This window comes from Ascaphus truei, chromosome 18, assembly GCF_040206685.1.
Source record: "Ascaphus truei isolate aAscTru1 chromosome 18, aAscTru1.hap1, whole genome shotgun sequence".
Lineage (NCBI taxonomy): Eukaryota > Metazoa > Chordata > Amphibia > Anura > Ascaphidae > Ascaphus > Ascaphus truei.
Genome location: NC_134500.1, coordinates 11615824 through 11639984, shown reverse-complemented (window position 1 = coordinate 11639984; position 24161 = coordinate 11615824). Strand labels below are relative to the sequence as shown.

The window sequence follows — 24161 nt, the reverse complement described above, 5'->3', positions numbered from 1 at the left end:
GCGGCAAAAAATCTCCACCGTTAGCATATAGCCAATAAAGAATATCACTTGTGAGCACATTTCCATGTCTTACACATGTCTGCAACCCTGCCTTTCAACCATTATCACCTCGCATACAGTGCTCCCACTGCAGCAAGGGATTCTGGGAAATGACATGCAAATGAGCACACAATGTGTCGCCTTTTTATTGACTAATGTGTGTGTGTGTATATATATATATATATATATATATATATATATATATATATATATATATATATATATATATATATATATATACACATAACACACCCATAAAAGATAACACAATCGACTCCGCTGAAATATATATATATTGAATATGCTTTTATTACTTCTGAGTAAACAGTATTATATTCAATGCATTCTTTCAGAACAGTAGCAATGAAACTTCCATAGACTCAGCGCCTCTATTTGCCACAAGAGCATTTACGGCTTTATCTACAACTGTTCCTGATTTGGGACAGGACAGAAACTCTACAATTGTTTCCTATATGGAACGGAATACAACAAAACCAATGCCGCTGTTTAACCACACGTCTGCCCCCGTTGTGTCCGCCTCCCAGTTTGCAAAGAACGAGTGTTGGGAAACCTATGTCGGACAGGTAGGACGTCTTTACATTGAAGTGCATTTCACCTGTATGAAAAAAAGACGGACTTTAATGCCATCAGGCCCAGATCCACAAAGTGCCGTTAATTGATGAGGTGTTAACCTAAGTTTACAACTCATTAAGGGATATGCACATCTTCAGAGCTCATTAGCAGTGTTAAGTGTTTTCCGGTGGACACAGCATTGCTTTAAGTATAATGGCTGTTCGTGCTAATGATATGAACAATGCTTATTCACAGAGCTCTGTTATAGTTAACACAGGGATTTAGTGAGACGCTAGTTAAGTCATACCTAAAGGTGGCGTTACTGCTATTCAGACCCTGAAATATACATATATAGAGAGAGGAACACTTTAACACAATACATGGAGAGATACAAGTGCTGGACAAGGAATGCGTATCAAAGATATTAAATATTGTACCATCTTCAATTCCAGCTTTACACTCTTCTGCCCCTCCTTACATCTCAGTCCTAATTTCTCGCTATACACCATCCCGACTCTTGCGTTCTGCTCAAGGATGTCTTCTCTCTACCCCTTTTGTATCTAAAGTCCTCTCCCGCCTTAAACCTTTCTCACTGACTGCCCCACACCTCTGGAATGCCCTTCCCCTCAATACCCGACTAGCACCCTCTCTATCCACTTTTAATAACCAACTCAAAACACACCTGTTTAAGGAAGCATATGCGTAGCTCCATGGCTGATAATTAACACCACATACATACAGTAAACCTTGGCCCCTTGCAGATGTACTTACCAGAACGCCCTCCTACTGTCTCTGTACGCTATTCCTACCAACCAATTAGATTGTAAGCTCTTCAGAGCAGGGACTCCTTTTCCTAAATGTTACTTTTATGTCTGAAGCACTTCTCCCCTTTATGTGTTATTTATATTATTTTTTATTTATATATTGTCACGTGTATTACTGCTGTGAAGCGTCATGTACGTTAATGGTGCTATATAAATAAAGACATTCATACTTACTGCACCGACACACTTTATTCGAGCAAATACTCGGTATGTACCTGGCAGATACCTGGAATGCGCCACTCCTCACCTCTGACAAGCCCCGTTGCATTTGCCTTCCCAGCCTGGGTTCATGCCTGGCTGATGGGCGGCTGATCTGTTAAATGATAATGATTAGGATTTAATAGGCTGCAATGCTTCGCGTGTCTACCAGATGGCATAAATTCATGAATTGTAATGCAGTATATATATATATACTGTGCAGTATTGCAGCCAGCGGGAATAAAATGCTTCAATCCCTGCCTGGAAAATAACTCAATGCACTCGGGCAGAAAACAGTCACAAACCTCAATACACCCGGGTATACCTGAATACGTGGGACTAGCCAAGCTCGAATAAAGTGTGTCGCCAGTGTACATACATACATAGAAGACTCTGATAATCTACTGCTGCCTGAAAATGTATTTTCCCTACAGAGTCCATTAAAATGAATTGTTATGTTTTTATAGCATTTTATTGGTTTTCAAGGCATCTAACTGGGTCATCCTATCTTATCTAATACCAATACCAAGAGCTGTGTCAAGAGAAGGACCTAACAAAGTGAGGGCACTATAGATGTGGTTTGGATGTTCGAGACTCTACAGTTCAGAGCAGGGCTGGCCAACTCAAGTCCTCAAGGGCCTCCAACAGATCAAGTTTTCAGGATATCCCTGTTTCAGCACAAGTGGCTCAGAAATTGACTGAGCCACTGATTGAGCCCCCATGTGCTGAAGCAGGGATATCCTGAAAACATAACCTCTTGTGGCCCTTGAGGACTGGAGTTGGCCAGCACTGGTTTAGAAACTAAACGACCCTGATTTCCCGGAACATGCATAAAGTGTGCGGTTACCCATTTAATCTAATAAACCCAAACTATCTTTATTTCAGGAAATGCTGAAGCTGTCCATTATCGATATGATTTTTACAGTGGCAAGTATTCTGCTTATTGACTTTTTCCGTGGTCTCTTTGTCCGGTATTTAAGCGATTGCTGCTGTTGGGATCTGGAAAGCAAATTTGTGAGTATGCCTCATACATACATACCTGAAGAAACGATGGGTGAGTGCATGTCCTAAACCTGTGTTCCTTCTATCATTACATTTAGCCAGAATATGGTGAATTCAAAATTGCTGAGAATGTATTACATCTGGTCTACAATCAAGGGATGATCTGGTATGTACATTATGACTTGTATATGAGATTTGCAGTGGATATTTTTCATTGTATGTCATTGCAAAGAGAAAGCTTATGGGCATATTTAATAAGCAGTGTTCCCTCCTTAAGACAACATTTGTAGAACCAAAACGCCAGCAAAAGTGCCCACTTTTTAATCAAAAGGTCAACTACATATATCTGGAGGGCCAAATCTAAAACTGTGTGGAAATGGATGTTTAATTTGTATCTGATCTAATGATATAATATTCATCTATTACATAGGGATGGGGGGGGGGCATTCTCTGTATTGTATACATAATATACTGTAAGAATACTTACATAGCTATAGTGTAATGTGTGCAAGAAAATGATTACTAACCAACAGGATTATTAATATTCATTTGAATGCAGTTGAACTCTTCCCAAGCAAAGGATATCGGATGGTATGAATAATATTCACATTTTATTTAAAGTAACTTTTATTTAGAGTCACTTCTAAATCTAATTTACTTCCCACTTTTAGGATGGGGGCCTTTTTTTCTCCATGTCTGCCAGCGTTCAATGTTTTCAAATTGATCGGGTTGATGTATTTAAGAAGCTGGGCGGTATTGACGTGCAATGTCCCACATCAGCAAGTTTTCAGAGCTTCAAGGTCAGTTACAACCAGCGCAAGATGAATTGGACCATAATACCCTCAGCTACATTTCAGCAGCATCCTGATATAGCTCCGTGGTGTAAGCTTGAATCGGCTTTCTGCAAAGAAAAGCATTGCATCATTGGAATTTCATGTGCCTTGATTAGCGGCTGGTAAAGAAAATAGAATGAATTTGCACTCACCCTGTCTAATATAATTCAGCTAGAGGTGCTATGATCCTGCATCTGTACCACAAGAAGCATACAACTATACACAAAACATACTGGATCAGGGCTCAAAAAAGTAAATAAATTATAATGAAGGACTTATGTTTTGCTTTTGGTCTCACCAAGTTTCTTCTGTAATGTATCAAAAAAAAGCAGCAATACATAAAGATCAGCACACACAGGGAAAGGAAATGTTAGCAGACACACTGTTATATGTGTACAATAGAGCAATGTTTCAACACCCCCCGACCCCTTCTTCAGGCTTAATCATAATGGCCATCCAAGGGTGTATAAATAGTGTATAAATAGTCCCTGTGGACACACGTGCCCCTGGTCAGTGTCTATTGACATTAGAATACATTAAAAATGTATTTAAAAATTGTTTGTTTTTGTTTTTTAAATGCTATAAGCATTTTCTCTTAGTACAGAACTGATTTATTTAAAAAAAAAACACACTTTTTTTAAAAGCTGCTTGAACTGCAGCTTTAAAGAAGAAACTTGGTGAGACCAAAAGCAAAACGTAAGTCCTTCATTTTCTTTGATTTAATTTTTGAGTGCTGATCCAGTTTGGTTTTTGATTAGCAACTTGCAACCCACATAAAATAATTCTTAAAATGTCACCCATCAGCAACTTTGGACTTCTGTCCTGTAAGTAGCACATTGCAATCATTAAGAAGAACAAGAATACATTTAACTTTGGACAGCTTTATTCTCTGTCACTATGGAAGAAAACTGGGCTTTTTTTTTCAGGGGGAACACAGTTTCTGTACCTCTTTTTCATATTGGAAATTGTATAGTATTATTCTGATCATCTAAAAAAAATCAATAGAATGTAATCACTATTATTTACAAAAATGATATGCACATGTCCAAGAATAATTTCTCCCCCTGGTCCCATCCTCACGTCAGTGTTCCTTTCCCTTACCTTTTTTTTTCAAGCACTGGAAGTAAATAATGGCAAGAGGGATTAGGCTATAATAAATACAGAGGAAACAGGGTTTGCTGTACAGCAAATCGAACTTGCTGAGCGAAGCTTACCAATTCAAAACTAAGGCCCTGCTTACACAGCACGCTACACAATGTGCGCGCGCTTAGGTGTGCGCGCGTTAATCACAGATGCCTGGCGGCCAATGGTAGCATTCAGTATTGAAACTACCATTGGCTGCAAAGTACGTCGACAACGCTGCTGCAGTCGCGGGAGTCTTTTCAATCTGTGATCTCCGGCTGCAGCAGCGCGACGTCAGTTTCAGCAGCCAATCAATGTCCAGACGTTTTACATTGATTGGCTGCTGAAATTGTGGGGACGAGAGTGGGCAGTGGGGATGGGACGGGGAATGGGATGGGGGATGGGGTGGGGGGGGGTGGTAAACTAAAATAAATAAAATAAAACTAGCTTCGGGGACACTGACACACACACTTCCACACCCGGTCTTTGCAAACACGGGTTTCAGGGCAGATGTGTGCTGGGGGGGGGGGATGTCGCATCATTCCGTCTGCTGGGGATGATCACACACGCGGACATGCGCTCGCAGCGTCACGAAGTCCCCAGTGTGAGCCCGGCCTTAGCGTGGAGAGAGAGAATTTGGAAGGGGTATGCGTACAGTATCTTTACCTTGTCAGTGTTGGTGATTTTGCTTGCAGATAGAAAATAAAATGTTCTGTTTCTTTGCAGATCTAATAACTTTTACCTGACTATGCTATTATTCATGCTGTTCCTGTGCATGCTGCCAACGGTCTTTTCCATTGCCAGGTACAAGCCGTCTGTAAACTGCGGACCCTTTAGGTAAGCTGTATTTCCAATGCTACTTACTGTATGCTATTTTATTAATTTGCAAAAAGAGGATTGTTGTATGTAAAAACACTGGGAAGGTTAAAGAATATTAATGAGCACATTCCATTTGAAGGTTGATTCAGCACCAAAAATAGTCTTCCAAGCATCTTTAAAAGTGCCAATCCAAGCAGCTTTAAAAAAAATATATACATATTTGTTTGCTTTAATATATGCCACCGTTGATAACCTTTATTTAAAACTAACTACCTAAGCTGCAGATTAATTGGTTCTTTTGTGGTCGATTAGCAAAATCCTGCTTCCCAGGGTTCACTAAATGGCCGCCTTTCAGTTTCAAATCCATCCTTCAGTCGGTGTAACTCAGCAGCTACAATGTTTTCTTATATTACGAAGGTAACATTATCAATTGTTACAGTTTGCAGCTCAAACTGCTGGGAATATTGGTAACAATGTATCACAAACAGGAACGTGTTACAAAGATCTTGCAGTGCTGGGGAGGTGGGCAAAACCTGCTATAGAAATCAAAGGATGCTCAGTGTATTAAAACTCATTAAAAATGGCATTGAGTTCCGTGGCTAACCCATATGGCACCCCCACGTCTCTAACCCAAAAATGAAAAGTAAAAAGAACGAGTCTAGAAACTCTAATAGAAATAATCTGAGGACGCGATAAGCAACAGGTATCCCCCCCTCCCCCCCCCTCCCCACCTTCCCTTCTCCCCCTTTCCATACTCTTACTCTCTGTTTCCATACTCGCGCCCCCCTCACAACCCCAGGAGGGTCAGGGGGGCGATGAGCTTTCCTCTCTCTTTCTGGTTTCTTTAACCAAAAAATGGAGAAAACTTGTATTAGGCTGTATTAACATATATGACATGTACAATGTGAAATAAGTATTTGCCTAATAAAAAATTTTGGAAAAAAAAAAAAAATGACATTGAGTTGAATTTAAAAAAACAAATAGGTAGTGAGTATTATCTAATACAGCAGAACGGATTTATTAAAAAAAAAAAAAACACACACAGGATATTGCTTGAATTGCTTCTTTTTAACACACGTCAGCATGGTCACTGTGTTAGAAATGGGTGGTTTGCATTGTCACATTTCTTTTGTTTGTCTATTATGTCAACAGCGGACAGGAGAAGATTTACGACATTATTTCTGAGACCATCGTGACAGATTTCCCTGCTTGGTTTAACAAGGTGATGAGCTATGTCAGCAGTCCTGTCGTGGTCCTGCCTGCTCTGCTTCTCCTTTTGTAAGTACAGTACTGCTGGGTCTTCCCATACACCGGGCTGGTTTTATAGTCTTACATTTCACGGGGAGGAACAGGGTCGTTTTCAGAGCAGAGAGCCGGAGCCAATGACCCCTGGGCCTGGCTTACAGCAAGGTGACTGCCTTGGGGCTCGCGCTTCCTGCTCTCCCTCCTGTTTTGGTGCCGGGATCTAACTTTCACCCAACTGGAGAGAGGAGCTGGAGGAGGGAGCATAGCCCCCACCCCTCCAGCTCCCCTTCCCGCCCCCCTCCAGCCCCCCTCCAGCTCCCCTTCCCGCCTCCCTCCAGCTCCCTCTCCCGCCCCACTCCAGCTCCCCCCGCCCCCCTCCAGCTCCCTCCAGCTCCCCTCCAGCTCCCCCTCCCACCACCCTCCACCCCCCTCCAGCCCCCCTCCAGCTCCCCCTCCCGCCCCCTCCAGCTTCCCCCACCCCCTCCACCTCCCCCCGCCCCCTCCATCTCTCCCCTCCTCCTCCAGCTTCCTCCTCCACCCACCCCCTCCTCCAGATCTCCCCCAGCTCTCCCCTCCTCCAACTCTCCACCCCCTCCTCCAGCTCCCCCCTCCCCCTCCTCCAGCTCCCCCCTCCCCCTTTTCCAGCTCCCTCCTCCAGCTCCCCCCTCTCCAGCTCTTCCCACCCCCACCCCCAGCCCCCCTCCTCCAGCTGTCCCCTCCCCCTTGTAATGGAAAAAACTCAGTCCTACACTTATTCTTTTTAGGCAAAAACAATCTGTTGAAAAACTTTATTACAGCGGCTGCTTGCAAGAGTAACATTCACATAAAAATCAAGACATGCGTCTGATCTAACATAAATGAACTGCACTATCGTAAGCTTACACCAGAAGAAGGGGCGGGCATATTTAATATCACACTGTCAGCACTTATGACTTCATTGAACATCTTACTTTTCTTTACCTTGTTTTTCTTGCGATTACTTGGTTATACATTTTGCAATATATTTTAGCAAATTAAGCAAAAGGAAAACTCATGTGCTAAACGACCTCATCTTTCTCAAGGCCGAAAGCTGGTACATCTCTCTCTCTCTGACTCTACAAGGGGGGGTTTAATAGCGGGACGAGGGGCCCAGCTAAACAAAGAAATTACAGTTTCAGCATTAAGGAAATTTCGAAGGGAAATAATTTGTTTTGCACACACACACACACACACACACACACACACACCACACACATACACACACACATACACACACACACACAGACACACATACAATTTCACTAAACCCATAACGCAAAGAAACACAAAGCATGACTAGTTATGGAAAACAAAAGCCTGGTTATAGCTATGCATAGAAATAATATGAAAATATTGTTCTTCCATACCCTCCCCCCTCCTACCGCTCCCCCCTCCCCCTCCTCCAGCTCCCCCTCCCACAGCTCCCCCCTTCCAGCTTCCCCTCCCCCCTCCTCCAACTCCCCCCTCCCCCAGATCCCCCTCCTCCCCCCTCCCTCCTCCCCCCCCCTCTCCCCCCTCCCAGTTTAAAAAAGACGGCAAATCTCATTCTTTCAGACATTTTAATTTTTTTAGCGCACTGGGAAAATCAGAAATACAGTAGGGCCCCGCTTCTCGGCGTTTCGCTTCTCGGTGATCAGCCAATATGGCGGTACCAAGAAGGGGGCCCAGCCCTTTAAGAGACGCCAAAAATCGCCGGTTCCGCTTTTCGGTGCTTTTTGCTCTTCGGCGGCGCCATGTAACGGAGCCTGCCGTATGAGCGGGACCCTACAGTAACACAACACACTCGTTATTAACTGTCGGAGAAATTGAAAAAATGTGGTTTGAAAGTTTTATTTATTTTGTGATCCCTTTTCTATTTCTTGACACTTTCGCCCACTTGTGACTCTATTCTTTTCCTTACCAGCATGTTAATTTATTACCTTCAGAGTATAGCAAGATCACTGAAATTCACCAACAGCCAACTGAGAGCACAAATCCAAACGGTGAGTAGAATAACAGCATATTACATTTTGACCCAAATGTTGCAACAGGGATTTTATTTTACCTTCCAAAATATCTTGTTTTTAATTTATTATTTATTTTGTTGCAGGAAAAAATTGAAGACAAGAAAAAGGTTTTTAAACTGGCAGTAGGTAATTATCACCATTAAAACAGTCTTTTTGACAGACTTTTTTTTCATTTTTTATATAATATGTGATTATTTCTGTAATGCTCATGTTGTCAATGTTTTAGCTAATGCACTGTTTCCTGATCCCTGTGGACAAGAATCCTTATTCAGATCATTTAGTTGCTGGGGCTACAGTATCAACAGTGTAGCTCAGTAACGGTTTAGCAAAACTGGTTATAATTAAAATGTGCTATTGCAATATTATCAGAATGCCAGTGTTTGTAAATGTAATTGTACAGTATTTGATTCCATTCATTTAAATGTGACGCGAAACTTTTCATTAGCAAAACACACAATTCATACTAGTCCTTTAAATGACACAGACCTCTAGTTGAGACACAATTATGTGTATTATCCCCTGTGATAGGATTTAAACTCCCTGGTTTAAGTAAGCAAAGAAGGGTGGGGAGCCGTGTTGCTCTTTTCTTCCATGTAGTAACAAAGGATGGGGAGGGGGAGTAGGGGGTATACCTTGTATTGGACCAACAAGTAGTTGATATGTTACAAGCTTTCGAACCTCTCAGGGTCCTTCATTGGATATGGCAGAAATACAGTAACACAATATTATATACAGTGTTTGTAGGAGGGATATGTGGTCATACTGGATGTTGAGAGTTGGGGGGAAATAAGATAAGGTAGAAACAGTCAGCCTAGTGTGACGATTAGTGACGTAGTGGAGACGATTAACGTATGGCAGCGCTTATAGTGCTGGCGACGGCTACCAGCGAAAGTTGTAATTGGATTTTGAGCAACTGTCGCCAGCGACATCACCAAAGAGGGCGGGCCGCGGTCTCTGATTGGTTTAGAGACAGTCACATGTGGCGACTGTCTCTAAAAAATTAAATAGACCCATCTTCCAATTTTCCAGATGCAACGTCGCTCTGTCGCAGTCGCGCTTACTATAAGCGCTGGCGACGGAGTCAATTGTTTTGTTTTCGAGCGCCGTCGCAAGGCACTATAAGCGGAGCCTTAGGCTGTGTCCCCGCTAGCGCTGAGCTCGCTGAGCGGGCGGCGCTTAACGAGGTGACTTGCATATATATATATATATATATATATATATATATATATATATATATATATATATATAAGGAAAAAAGGGCGCAAGACACATAGTGCAAAATGTAAAATTTTAATGCTAAAAGAACACAGTTAAAAACACTTACAAGACGTAAGTTGGTAATAGGCACATCTAGGAATGTTACTCCGAAGTTTCAGCAAAGTTTCCTGCTCGCTCAACTATTCGGCAATGCCGCCCCTTCCCCTCCCCCCTCCGCGCGCGCATGATCAGACGCAGGACACCAGGCGCGCATGCTTTGAGCTCCAGCGCGCTCAGAGCCAGCGGGGACTCAGCCTTAGGCATTACACAAGAAAAAAAAATTAAGTATATTTTGATGTTTGTTGCAAAGATATTTTATTATTTGATTGATGTGCCAGTAAATATAAGCTACAAATATTCTAATCAGCTATCTTTTTTGGTAATGGGTAAAGTAGTGATTATTATTGTATTACTTATGCATAACAGTCATGAAGCTTTCTTCCAATTCCAGCCAGGTTCCAGAATGTAGATAAACATGACAAAAAAGAAGAGCAAGACAGTGATATAACCAGCCAGGAGTCTTCTGTACGCTCATCCACTCCAAGAAAGAATGGCAGTGTGGTGAATGTCGAATCTCCTGGGAGCAAAAACAGTAGGATACAAACCATCACGCAATCGGTGCCACGGGTCGATCTTACTCAGCCAGCAAATATAGCTCCCAGCCCCTCTGTGCCTGGCATACAGAACCAAAAGGCAGAGCACGCTTCAAACCGGTACGTGCAATAAAACTATTGACTCCATTCTAAGGAGCAATAACAACGTGTGAAGTATTTTCACGCTGACCCAATTGAAATGATCCAAAAGTCAAAAATATCCTGGAGGCGTTTGACCGTGACTTGCAAATATTAACATGAATAAGATTCCCCCAGTATCAAGCAGAGCTCATAACTCCACGTGATACAGTATGTCCATTATTTCATTTTATAATCCGTAGTACTTGAGTCAAACATAAGATTCTTTACCAAGTTTTATACTTGATTGGAGATTCTTAATTAGTGTAGATCCCTGCTTCAGCACATGTGGCTCACTCTTCTAAATATGCCTGCTTCAGCACAGATGGCTCAATCAGTGGCTAAGTCATCATGACTAAGCCACCTGTGCTGAAGCAGGGATATCCTTACTCCTGACCTGTTGGTGTCCCTTGAGGACTGGAGTTGGCCAGCCCTGGTGTAGATGATGTTTGGACATAGTGGTTTAAATGACACAGAGTGGGTGAAACTGTCTGTTCAATGTTTGCACTATTTTGCTGTTTATATTTGTAGAGCCTCCAGTTCTAAGCTGGGAAGTGTCAGTGAGGTCTGTCGAACTAAGAACTATACTCCAGTGGCACAAAAGAAGCGTGCTGAAGATGTTATCTCTGAGCCTCTTTTCAGAAAAGGAACAAGGCAAATGGATCCAGACTTCCATGGAACCGGGGCACAGAGCTTTGTGGCTCAAAGGCCTCACACCAGGTATGTGATCGTCAATGAGCACGAAACTCGCAAAAAACATCTCCGTTCAACTTCCAGGCTACCAAGACATTTCCGAATGGGAGACTCCAGAGAGATAGTGGAGTTATACCCAAGAAACGTCAGAAGATATGTCGTCCAAACTCCACGGCGGTCTTATTCACCCCATCTGAGTGACGAAGAAGATGATGAAATGCAGAGAGATTTAATACGCAGATCCCACCGGCCGCGTTCATTGTCAGATCTCCGCCACCCTCCTCGTTTTTACATTGGGGACCGCACAGACACTCAGATTTTATCCGGAAGAGATCTAGTCAAAATGCAATACAAATCTTGGGATGGAGGCGTCCACCTGGAATCCGACAGACCACACCATCGCAAAAAGACTAATGTGAAAAGCGTAGACCTTGATGAACATTATGTGGAACGCTACCGGAAAGCGAAATCAAAACACAAGCTCGAACCATGTTTAACAGAGTCAGATTCCGTTTCTAATGCATCCAGTAGTGACCAGCAAAATAGCAGCACTGACCAGTACATACAAGTCATTCATAATAAAGACAAGTACATCAAACCCAGTGTCAAGCTAACCAGAAAGAAGTCAAAAGGAAGTGTTGACTTAAAAGTTTCCCCACTCAATGAATTAATTTGTTCAAATGTCTAGGATATTATTCCTGTAGCTTGGTAACATGTATTTAATTACCAACCACCACCTGAAAGGAATTCCTGATTGCAAGATACTTACAAATATACAGAATACAGCCAGGGCCGTTTTAAGACCTTCATAGGCCCGAGGCACTTTTATTTCTAGAGGCCTGTGTGTCTGATATTTTTACAAATTTTTATGCTAATTTCATCGTTTGCTTGTTTCTTTCGATACTAGCGATATTTGGCATCGATACTTTTGTTTCGATATTTAAATGTATCGATACTTCGAAGGCATTTTAAATTAAAATTTGCTGTTTTCTCTTATTTTGTCATTTTTTTTTGTGTAGGTATTTTTCAAGTGAAATATTGTAGGCCCTAAAAGGTTCGTAGGCCCTAGGCACTGTGCCCAGTCGGCCTAATGTATAAAGCGGCCCTGTATACAGCAAATAAACATACCACTTGTGAGCATATTCACATGTCTCAGACAGGTCTGCAACCCTGCTTTTTACCATTATCTCTCAGCATGCAATTGTTCCACTGCAGCAAGGGATTCTGGGAAATTACATGCAAATGAGCACAGTGTAATTACTCAGTATGAAATACACATTGTATTTCATTATCTGCCAAAGCAGGTTGTTAACCTTTTAAAATGCAGTTAAGTAATTGTTACCTTGTTAAACCATAGTCTGTCGTTTTACATGACGTTTGGCAAACATGTATTGGTGTTTAAAGATTTTAAACGACCAGGTTTAAGAGATGCGGTCCATGCATTTGCTTCTCTTTAATCATTTATTCAATACGTTACTTATCTTGTTACCGATGTCGACGTTCGCTTGTGTTGTAATAAGACGACATTTAAATAATATTGATTACATTTGGAGGTTCATACCTCATCATATAAGTCAAAACATATAGATCCCCATTTCCCTTGGGCCTTAACGTGTATTCCAGCGCTGGAAAGCGTTTTATACCATAGCACTGATGAGTTCATGTGGGCCAGAACCTGTGGATATATAGCGTTAATTGGACATTAAAAAGCAGGTGGATTATTTTTCTCCAGGAGAATTTTGATTACTTTATGAAAACCTCTTACATAAAACCTACAGCAAGACTAGCACGTTATGGGACGCCTATATGGGAAACTGGAGACCTTTTGTAAACTAACCATATTCTTTGTTTCATTAAAAAACATCCATCTGGATAATACTCTTCCTATGTAAATAAAAAAATATTATTTTACCTTAATGTGTTTTGGATTCTATTTTGATTCCATTAAACCCCAAAGTCTTATTTCAGTGTATTTCTTTCTCCGGTAATTAAAGGTGAGAAGTGGCGGAGGTGAAAAGACACCACAGATATTGCCCAGAATTAAGAATCACTATAGAATAGGAATCATACACCCACTTCGGCGTTATTATTTAATAGAGAAAGGTTTGAACAATGAAGTCCCTATATCAGTGCGACAGGACGTTGAACAGGGTATCATAGATCATATTTGTATCTTAGTGTCCCTTGATTTGAGCCAGATCGCATGATGCGATGAGTGGAGAACTTCCGCCATTGCTCTCCTTAAAGGTCAGAGTATAAATATACATACACCACTGCACCAACCACACAACGCTCCCTTCCGGGCGCAGCCGCGGACACTCAATAAAGTTTGGAACATTTGAATGTGTTTTCGCGGGGCGTGCCGGGAGTTGTAGTTCCATGCCCGGAGTGCCACTGCCTGTGTCCTCTGCAAGCACGCTCTGGCTCCGCGTCCTGCACAGTGCGATCTGGGGCTCTCTCGGCCGGACTTATGATCCTATCTGCGGCCCCTGAGACAGGATCCGGGTACCTATCTCAATGTGTAGCCACGAAGGTTAATCATTTCAGTGCCAGAGCAGCTTGCAATGCGTTGTACCCCATTAACTCCCTTAGTGCTTGTTGCCTGTCCTATAAATGGTGTGTGTGTGTGTGTGTGTGTGTGTGTGTGTGTGTGTGTGTGTGTGTGTGTGTGTGTGTGTGTGTGTGTGTGTGTGTGTGTGTGTGTGTGTGTGTGTGTGTGTGTGTGTGTGTGTGTGTGTGTGTGTGTGTGTGTGTGTGTGTGTGTGTGTATATATATATATATATATATATATATATATATATATATATATAACCAGCACTTGCTGTTATTTCTGCTGCTTGTGCATGTCCTGGCAATGTGTTGCAAGCTGCTCCAACATAATAATAATATGCCCCTCATGTAGTTCCTCTCTTGGTGCTGGATGCTGGGGATTGCAAGCAATTCCTATAGACGTCCACTAACCCATGCAGCTCACCATGCACTACAAGCCTTCTGTTTTATAGGTACAGCTGGTTTTACAGGGCCCAAAACATGAGTGTTCTGGTTGCTAAATAGATGCAGTTGGAGTGTATGGGACTATGGGCAACATCTACTAAGTGATGTATTACAGCCCATCCAAATGTGCCACAATGAGCTGTTACAGCTTGCAATGTTTACTGAATATGAGCCTAAATGTTTCATCCCTCCCAGCACCAAGACGCACACACCTCATCCCTCCCAGCACCAAGACGCACACACCTCATCCCCCCCAGCACCAAGACGCACACACCTCATCCCTCCCAGCACCAAGACGCACACACCCCATCCCTCCCAGCACAGAGACGTGCACACCCCATCCCTCCCAGCACCGAAACGCACACACCCCATCCCTCCCAGCACCGAAACGCACACACCTCATCCCTCCCAGCACAGAGACGCACACCCCATCCTTACCAGCACAGAGATGCACACACCCCATCCCTCCCAGCACAGAGACGCGCACACCCCATCCCTCCCAGCACAGAGACGCGCACACCCCATCCCTCCCAGCACAGAGACGCGCACACCCCATCCCTCCCAGCACAGAGACGCACACCCCATCCCTCCCAGCACAGAGACGTGCACACCTCATCCCTCCCAGCACCAAGACGCGCACACCCCATCCCTCCCAGCACAGAGACGCGCACACCCCATCCCTCCCAGCACAGAGACGCGCACACCCCATCCTCCCAGCACAGAGACGCACACGCCTCTCCTCCCAGCACAGAGACGCACACGCCTGCCCTCCTCCCAGCACTGACTTGGAAAGTTGAAATTTAAAAGTAGAATAACCTGCAGTTGTAAACAATGTCCGTATTTTTTAATTTTTAAACTTCATCTTACAGAAGCAGTTCGAAAGTCATATTGGTCCTGGAGATAAACAGATGTGTTGCAGGTTGTGATACCGTTTACTGTAACATACACTTGAGGAGACCTCTGAGGTTTTGAAAACTCTGCATCTATGAAGAACTAAAATCTTGGTCTGCTGAAAGACATCACAACCTAATTAGATTGTAAGCTCCTTGGAGACTGGACTCCTCTTCCTTAATATTACTCTTATGTCTGAAGCACTTATTACCATGACGTGTTATTTATATTATTTGTTATTTATATGATTACAACATATATTACTACTGTGAAGCGCTATGTACATTTATGGCGCTATATAAATAAAGACATACAATACAACCTACAATGCATCTGCATCGCACACAAGTAAACTGGAAGAAATAAGGATTTAAAAAAAGATCTAGTTTCTTTTCTTAAACAAGCTTGCACAATGGGCCATATTTGCTAAACGGTGCCAATACACATTCCGGTGCCTGAAAACACCTTACAGCCTATTTACTTGACTGGAATGCAAGGTGTCTTCCAGCGCAGCTAGGTATCCTATAGCTTTGCACAATCAAATGAATATGGACCTGCATGTTTAATTGAAGCCAGAATCGAGGGAATATATGATCTAATTCTTTCCCCCCCCCCCCCCCCCCATTAAGCAGGAAATGAGCAGAACAAGTCTATTGGGCCTTCACTCCCGGGGTGGACGCCTGTCCTCTTTCAGCTCGCTATGTAAAGCAGGTGGGATTCCACGCCAGGTAAATGTCAATTCCTATTATCTTCTCAATCTAGTTTGTGTAACCAGAAAACTCCAGAGAGCAGATATGATATGTATGTAACAAGAGACAAAAAGCCCTAGTGCTACATCTAACTTGACATATTATATAGTTAAATACTTATCTGTATATCTTCTCATAAGCAAGGGTCATTTAGTTCAACTCTTTGGCCAAAGTACTTTAAGCCTGCAATCACGGTATGTGGATCGTAACACTGCTGCTCCTGCAAAGAGCTCTCCTGATACAGTATGTACGTATTGCTGTAAATATGTGCTGTACAGGTAGTCCTCGTTTTCCAACGTTTCACTTTACCACGAATGGCATATCCAACGCTTTACAATGCAACCCTAAGGCCATTTTTCGACGCCTGAATGCGTTATTCAACGCTCACCGCCACTGATTAACATAGGACTCGTTTTGCAACGGTTTCACTATCCAGCGCTACTTCCAGAACGGGTTCCGTTGGAAAACCTAAGACTGCCTGTATATGTCTCTAAAATGCTTGTTCGTTCGGTCCCACCATATTTTCTGCCATCTGATTTTTCTTTTGTTGCTCTCCAGACGTCTGAATCGGGTTGAGGCAATATCTCCCTTTTTTTAATGTCCTATCGCCTTTTTGTTTTTCAAGGCTGTTTACCTCTTGAGGTTATAAAGCAGTGTTCTCCTTCTCCCTTCAGGGTGGGACAAGACCCGATGATGAGATGCCACCAGAAGAATGTGCCAATAGGGAAACCATGAGCCGCAGTAGTGATGATTCAGAGAAGAGCCACAGCAGTTTCAGCAAAGTTCCTACGAGGAAATTTGCCATACTGATGGCTTACTGTGGCCGTGGTTATCATGGTATGCAGGTAAGTGTGGCACACTAGGTTGAAGGTGTGATACACCTAGGTTTTTTTTTCTTCTACTTGGGTAGTTGGGGGTCTCTGGAGATGAACTGCGTTAATTTCAGCTCCGGGGACCCCTGGTTCTGGAGATACCTCCAGAGGTGCCTCAGGTAGCTTCCCTGAATGGGTAAACCATACAGAGCAGAGGTAGCAAACTCCTGTCCTCAAGGGCCACCAACAGGTCAGGTTTTAAGGATATCCCTGCTTCAGCAATCTTGAGCCACCTGTGCTGAAGCAGGGATATTCAGCCTGACCTGTTGATGACCCTTGAGGACTGGAGTGGGCCACCCCTGATCTAGAGGTTTTTATCTCCCGTAGCACATGAGCCAATAGTAAAGCGCAACGTTCTCCATCGTGGCTTCTTCTCTCACGTGCTGCCGGAGATTTAAGAATCACGTGGTACCGGCATCCCCTAGAGAGATGCCCACTCAGGGAACGGTATGACAGGACCATGGAAAGCCAAGCAGGAATACACAAAGGAATTTTATGTCAGTAGTTTATTCCAGGGATATATGTACAGTAGATTACAACATGTGTTAAAAAAAATACACAAAGAGGAACATTTGCTTTATAACAATGGTAGGCAACCTGATCTAGGCCAATGGTCTTGTGTGGCCCTTGAGCCCTCAAAGGGCCACACATTACATACAAAAATCCCTAGCGCGCAGACTCTCCCTCTGCTCCAGGCACCAGATAAGTCTTGTAGGCAAAAACACCTCCTTGCAGCGTGTGTCGAATGGGAGCTCCGGCCGCCCAAAAGATGATACCCAGCAGGATCTCCAAGAACAGGAAAAGAAGACTCCGTGCACCAGAGATGAGTATCCGGGTAGATATATTGTAACACACATAACGTATTAGTAACTTGCATTGAGAAACATAAAAGTGCGTTCGACTGACATTCCAGCGAGGGAATGAGCCCGTAGATAAAATACAGACAAGACCTGTTGCACCAAGTCCCCGGACCAAAACACCCAGCGAACAGCAGCAAGGGCACAAACTGCGTCGCGGCGTGTGACACGCGCGAACAGGACAACCTATGACGCGAGATGTGCTACGGCAAGCAACAAAACCTCAACCGTTTTGCACGTACTCCGTGCTTCATCAGGGGTCTGCTTCATCTCTGGTGCGCTGTGTCTTCTTTTTCCATACGTACAGGCAAAGAAAAGCAGGCACTCCAGGACTTGTAAATAATGCACACAAAAAATGTAATGGCCAACATTTTGGTTCTCCAAGGAAGGTCTTGAAGAGGTTCCTTGGAGAACCGAAACCTTGACCATTCAATAATGTATTTATTTTGCCTGCCCTTTACAAGTCCTGGAGTGCCTTCTTTTCTTTCTCTGTGCTTGCGGTTTTGAGCCCAGGCCATTATCATGTTGTAGTGGAGTGCTGCTTCTTTTGGGGGTGTGTGTATGTGTGTAAATATTAGTGCACAGGCAGGAGGGGCGTGGGTAGGAGCTTTTCCTCACTTCAGTCAGGTGCTTAATGCCAGCGTGTTGATGAACACTGCCCCACTTGTCTTCTTACACGGGGAAGTAGGGCTTAGCACAGGGGAGAAGCTACGATCCCCGCCAGCGACATCTCCCTTCCCTCTGCACTTGAGAGTAAGGTGAAGCGGGCTGCCGGGGCGGCCAGAGTAAAGGGGTCGCGGGTAAAGCCCCCCGGACTGCATCGCCCACTTTGTAACCATGGCACTTACTGGAACTTCGTAAGATATAACTCCCGCAGTTGTTTTCCCGTGCAGATCAACCATGGTAGACCAGATCTTCCAACCATTGAAAGCACATTGATTTCCGCCCTGGTCCAAGCCCAGTGTGTTCCAGAGATTTACTCTACGGAAAGGAAGTGGCTGCAATTCCAGCGCTGTGCCCGCACCGACAAGGTAGTATTGCGACAGAGATAATAACTTCATATTCATAACGAGAAGGAAGCAAGGCCAGATAACCCCGTAATGCCCGGACATTAGATGAATGGGTCATGAATGACACAAAAAGAATAGACCCTTGGAACTGCCACCAATATCCTATCGATGCAACATAAAGCGTCACTTTTATTTTACACCTACTGTAAAAGTATTGTGAATAAATACTACAGAAGTAACTTTGCACTGCCACCTCTTCAAGGTGCCCTACTACTGGACATGGTCGGCCAGTTGAATTTCTTAGGGGTCTCTGAATGGGGAAGTGATGGTCAAGCACGTGTTTCCTTTCCCCTTATCCCACCCTGTCCTTATCAGAGAACTAATAAAGATAAGGGGAGGGGGGGGCTTTGGCTGCACAAGCGCTCGCTGATCCCACAGTGACATCACACAGTGACATCACAGAAGAGAGCAGCCATAGGGAATCAAACCCATCCCAAGCCTCACTTTAAACATCAATTTAAAGGAATGTATTGGCCTGAATATAGTGCTTTTTAATGTTTTTTTCTTAAAAATGTCCTTCCGACAACTGTACTCGTATTATATGCGCAGCCTAACACCTTTTATTTTTCATGTAGAAAACCTTCAAAACTTTACGGTCGTATTATGTGCGAAGCCGTACTATATTCGGGACAATACGGTACTTATATGTGTCAGATTTGGATAAAAAGAGAATCAATCAGTACCCAGATACGACCCCTTAGAAATGTTATTGGAATGTGTTCAATTTGGTCCTTCAAAGGATTGCCCCTTACACTTTAATGCGGGTGGGGGGCAATCCTTTGAACTTTTTTTGTTTGCGCCTCCCTGTCTGCTCTCCCCCTATGCTCGTGCCCCCGCCCCTTACTTTTCCTCTCCTCCGGCATCAGCAGCGTCATTTGACGTCACATCGTCATGTAATGTCGCGTTGCCATTTGACCCCACGGCGTCATTTCACTCTGCGTTGTTATGGCGACGCTTCGCCAGAAGCTGCCGGAGGTAAAAAAAAAAGTAAGAGACATAAAGAGGCCTTACACGCTCCCTGGCATTTTATTTAAATGTTGTGGGGAAGAGTGCGGCGCCTCTATAAGCGCTGCGCTCCCCCAGAAAATTTTCGTGCGCACCCCTGCTCTAATGTACACCATACAGGGGAGAATAGTTACTCACCGTCTTGCATGTACACCACAAAGACTGGTTAGAATGGATAAGAATGTCAAGTATTGTAGGCACCTACTTATCTCCATGTCAATTTAATTAAAATAGTATATACCCCACTCGGAAGAAATTGGGGCAAAGACGGCTCCCTACATCCCATTAGGATAGAGAAGAAATAAAACACTTGAGAGTTTACTCAATTTAATGGTCGTCATCATTGGATATCTACATTAATATTTAATTTGGTTTTTGGGACTTCTACAGAATATGATTTATTTCCAATAGATTTAGCTGTATTCACAAAGTGACGGTTTTATGTGGATCGGCTATTGAGAGCAGTTACAAAGTTACAACTCAGTTTTTGCGTTGTTTTTTTTATGAACAGTTATATCGTTACAAAGTTGCACAGTTACATAGATGAGGTTGAAAAAAGACATGTCCATCGAATTCAACATATGTTAAATTTAGATGACAGATGCTTATCCTATATTTGTGTTTACAGTAGAATAGTTTTTTTTAATTTAGTGGTTGGGTAAGATTGTTTTCTGTTTGTGTTTATCCATAAATTCTATTTACTAGAAAAAAAGGAACAGAGCACATGTCAAAAATAAAGAATTTTTCCACCGTACTTACTAAGGGATGTTAAGCTGTAGGACATCTTTTAAGTGAATAGACCGTAAGGTGCTTTAGACTTGGCTACACTTAGTAAACATGGCCCTAATACATTGAAACCATCTGTTTACCTTTCCTAATTTTAGGGAGTTTCTGCTTTGGGGCAGCTGGTCTCTGTGAGGCTCCAGACACCCTGTACCAACCTGGTGGAGAAAATCAACTCGTACCTTCCACCCGAAGTCCGCATATTGGGTACAGAAAATATGGAGAGAGATGACTGAGCTAGAACCATTTACAGGCTTTTGAAAGAGAGAAACACCCGCTTGAACCTATTTGTGTATTGGCTGGGTACAAGACTGTTATCAGGGATGGGATCTCAACCAAACTATGTACACTAGATCTCTGTGGAAGCAGTCCAGGACCTCTAAATAAAACTTAAACATTTACTGAGTATCTAACGAAAACGGTGAGGGTAACAAATTGGGAAGGGTTCTCAACTGGAGACGACCTCTGATCTTATACTGAGGGACCACTATCTGTTGGGACGCTGTGTGATGAACTTAAAATAAAGTGCTAAACAATATTCTATCAAGTCCCTGACGGTTCTAGTGGTCCCTCAGTATTAGACAAGCAGAGTTCATCTCCAGTTGAGAAATTGATACAGTATTTCTCCTGTTTAACCCCCTCCCACCATTTTTAGTTATATACTCATTAAATGTTTACGTTTTATTTAGAGGTCCTTGACTACGTCATAAGGATCTAGGGTATATAGTTTGGTTCATTTACAGGCTTTTAAAGCTGCAGTTCAAGCAATATCCTACGTGTGTTTTTTTTTTTAATAAGTCAGTTCTATACTATGAGAAAATACTTGTTGCATTTATTTATTTTCAAATAAACAATTGTAAAGACATTTTTAATGTATTCTAATGTAACAGGCATTTTTGTTCCTATAGCAACCATATACAAAGTTACATCCCCTTCCCCTGCTGAAACAGCATCACCTTTTTGAGCCCTGCCCTCTCTAGCAGTGAACCAATTGAATGTAGTGCCTGCCTGGTCACATGATCTTCCTCACAGAACTATGTCTCTCAGTGCAGCAGAAGATTACTAAAACATACAGGACACCTGCAAGCTCATATTAAACCCCCAAATTAACCACAACATATATATAAGCGTCACAGAGGAGTGCTGCTGAGCATGGCAATATATATTTAAAACACATTTTTAGGAAAAAAATAAATAACACTGAGCTCTGTCTGTGTCTCTGGTTTTAAACAATAGAAGATTACCCAAGATGCATTTAGTGAACCCCCGAGCCGAATTTAAGCGATCGATTACAGGAGAACGGATCGATCAGCAACTTAGCTAATCACTAGTATGTGTAGATCGTATTGATGCACATGTTGATTTTTTTTTATATATATATACAGTATAAACGACAGCTGGAACTAAAATGCAGAACTCACCAATGTCACTTTATGTTTTATCAAATGTTTCACAGCAATACATGGGTTGGAGTGTATTATGCTATAGCATGTACATTTTGCTTTGGTAATATTGCTTTGCTTGAAGTGTTGCAGTTTAAATCTAACGTTAACCGCTCTATTCCCATTTTCTTATTCAGGTGTCAAAAGAGTGACTCGAGGATTTAATTCCAAGACCTTGTGCAATGGACGGTCCTATTCATACATGGTGCCCACGTTTGCACTCTCTAGATGTGCTCCCTCCACCCCTGACTCGAGCTTCCGTTTGCCGCAGGAAGACTTCCACCACTTAAACGGACTTCTCTCCTTCTATGAAGGGACACACAACTTCCACAACTTCACCTCTCAGAAAGCTGCCGAGGACCCCAGTGCTTGGCGACACATGTTGCACGTGTCCTGCTGTCAACCATTTGTTTGGCACGGCATCGAGTTCGCCTCTATACTGGTTACAGGACAGAGCTTCATGCTCTACCAGATCCGCAAAATGGTGGGGCTGATCATAGCTGTGGCACGAGGCATTGTCCCAGGCTCTTTTCTGTCTCAATGTGTGCAGATGGACAAGGTCAACATTCCTCCAGCACCTGGGCTTGGCTTGGTTCTGGATCGTGTTCACTTTGAGTCCTACAACAGACGTTATGGTGGTGATGGACTCCACCAAACACTCACATGGGAAGAGACTTTGCCTTCCACGATGGCCTTCTGGGAGGAGAAGATAATGCCTGTAATCCTCGAAGGGGAGTTAGAAGACCTTTCCATGTGTTACTGGCTAGACAAACTCGGCAGACACTGTTTTCTAGGGTTTTCGAGATGACAATGACCATTGATTGAACCATACCAATATGTTCTGGGACTAAAACAGATGTTTCTGTAATTGGCTCCATAAACATTTGCATCTCTATTCTGCTGTTAAAAGTATCAGCCCCTGCTGACTTGCCATTTTTTTGCATTTCATTTTGTTTAATATATTCCTTCTGGTCTTTTCCCAGGCTGTTTTTTATTTTGAAAATCTAATTCATGTTCAGGAGATATAAGCATCTGAAATATGAAGTGTCTGAGAGGTTAAAATGACATTTTCTTCAGAGCCCATTGCAGTCTAAATTTTATAAGAAGCTGGACATCGAGAAAATCATGTTTTTTGGGGGTTTTTTTGAACACTAAAATTTGTTTTTTAAAGGACAGTACGTGCTCGGGGCAACATACTAACATTATATTAGTTAAACTCATGGGCATCCGGGGTGGATTACTGCTTTAAAGATGTACAGATTGTGTAAAGTTGACGCCTAAGGGAGAGGATGTGAGTAGAGAATGTGAAATTCATATAAATAGAACATACTGTATATGGAATATGATTGTGAGTTCTGAGAACTCACATGCAAATGATCTTTTGGTATTTACCTTGATCGACTGTTGTCTGGAATTTAAAAAGCAAGTCGCAGACAACTCCGAGCAGTCAAGTTTTTTTTTAATTAGGCTTTTTTTTTTTTTCATTTGCAATTTTAATACAGCCAGAGGATTTTCACAATTGGAAGTCCTAACATTATTTTTTAATAAATCGTATAATCCAAAATTCAATGCTAACATCATGCAGTACCATTAAAAAACAGTTTTATAACCATGAAAGAAGAAATAAAACAGTTGTGTAAAAAGTAAGAACAGCAATGGGGGAGGGGCGTCTTTAGAACACCTTTTTGTACTGTAACCTGTCATTTATAACAGGGGTACTCGGCTCCAGTCCTCAAGTCCCCCAACAGGACAGGTTTTCAGGATATCCCAGCTTCAGCACAGGTTGCTCAATCAGAGGCTCAGTCGAAGAACTAAGCCTCAGTCAAAGACTGAGCCACTTGTGCTGAAGCCACCTATGCTGGAGCTGGAATATCCTGAAAGCCTGACCTGTTGGGGGGTTAGGCGGGCTGGAGTTGAGCACCCCTGATTTATAACACTATGCCTTTTAGTTTCCTCGGTAAACATTGGTCTTTGAAAAGCTGGTAGTGAACGATATATTTGTTCAACATTTTCCATTAGTTTCAGCAGTGAATAATTTGAATTAAGAAAGATTTGTCTTGAGAACCTGTAAAATTCATTTGACAAAAATGACAACCACGTGTCAATTGTCATAAATAACAGTAATTATTATTTTTTA

At 42.8% G+C, this 24161-nt stretch overlaps 2 protein-coding genes across 12 annotated transcripts in view; both read left to right on the top strand.

Annotated features, from left to right (window-relative positions):
- Window positions 1–13277, top strand: part of TMC3 (transmembrane channel like 3) — a 28343-nt gene extending 15066 nt beyond the window's left edge. The window contains exons 13-22 of the mRNA XM_075575550.1: window positions 393–623; window positions 2520–2648; window positions 2735–2802; window positions 3308–3436; window positions 5318–5428; window positions 6563–6688; window positions 8577–8655; window positions 8763–8805; window positions 10388–10649; window positions 11199–13277. Of these exons, the coding sequence (XP_075431665.1) occupies window positions 393–623; window positions 2520–2648; window positions 2735–2802; window positions 3308–3436; window positions 5318–5428; window positions 6563–6688; window positions 8577–8655; window positions 8763–8805; window positions 10388–10649; window positions 11199–12048 (2028 nt within the window). The 3' untranslated portion in view covers window positions 12049–13277. The remainder of the gene's footprint in view (window positions 1–392; window positions 624–2519; window positions 2649–2734; window positions 2803–3307; window positions 3437–5317; window positions 5429–6562; window positions 6689–8576; window positions 8656–8762; window positions 8806–10387; window positions 10650–11198) is intronic.
- Window positions 13278–13741: 464 nt separating this feature from the next.
- On the top strand, window positions 13742–23358 carry LOC142468888 (pseudouridylate synthase 1 homolog). Of its 11 annotated transcripts, none has more exons than XM_075575549.1 (7): window positions 13742–13865; window positions 15225–15274; window positions 15879–15957; window positions 16670–16840; window positions 18618–18755; window positions 20684–20789; window positions 22162–23358. In XM_075575549.1, the coding sequence occupies exons 4-7, from the start codon at window positions 16694–16696 to the stop codon at window positions 22830–22832; spliced, it is 1062 nt and encodes a 353-aa protein (XP_075431664.1). In that variant the 5' UTR covers window positions 13742–13865; window positions 15225–15274; window positions 15879–15957; window positions 16670–16693; the 3' UTR covers window positions 22833–23358. The 11 variants fall into 11 exon arrangements, with proteins under 11 accessions (XP_075431664.1, XP_075431657.1, XP_075431659.1 ...); XM_075575542.1 differs by having other exon boundaries at window positions 15879–15974; XM_075575544.1 differs by having other exon boundaries at window positions 15876–15974.
- The last annotated feature ends 803 nt before the right edge of the window (window positions 23359–24161 follow it).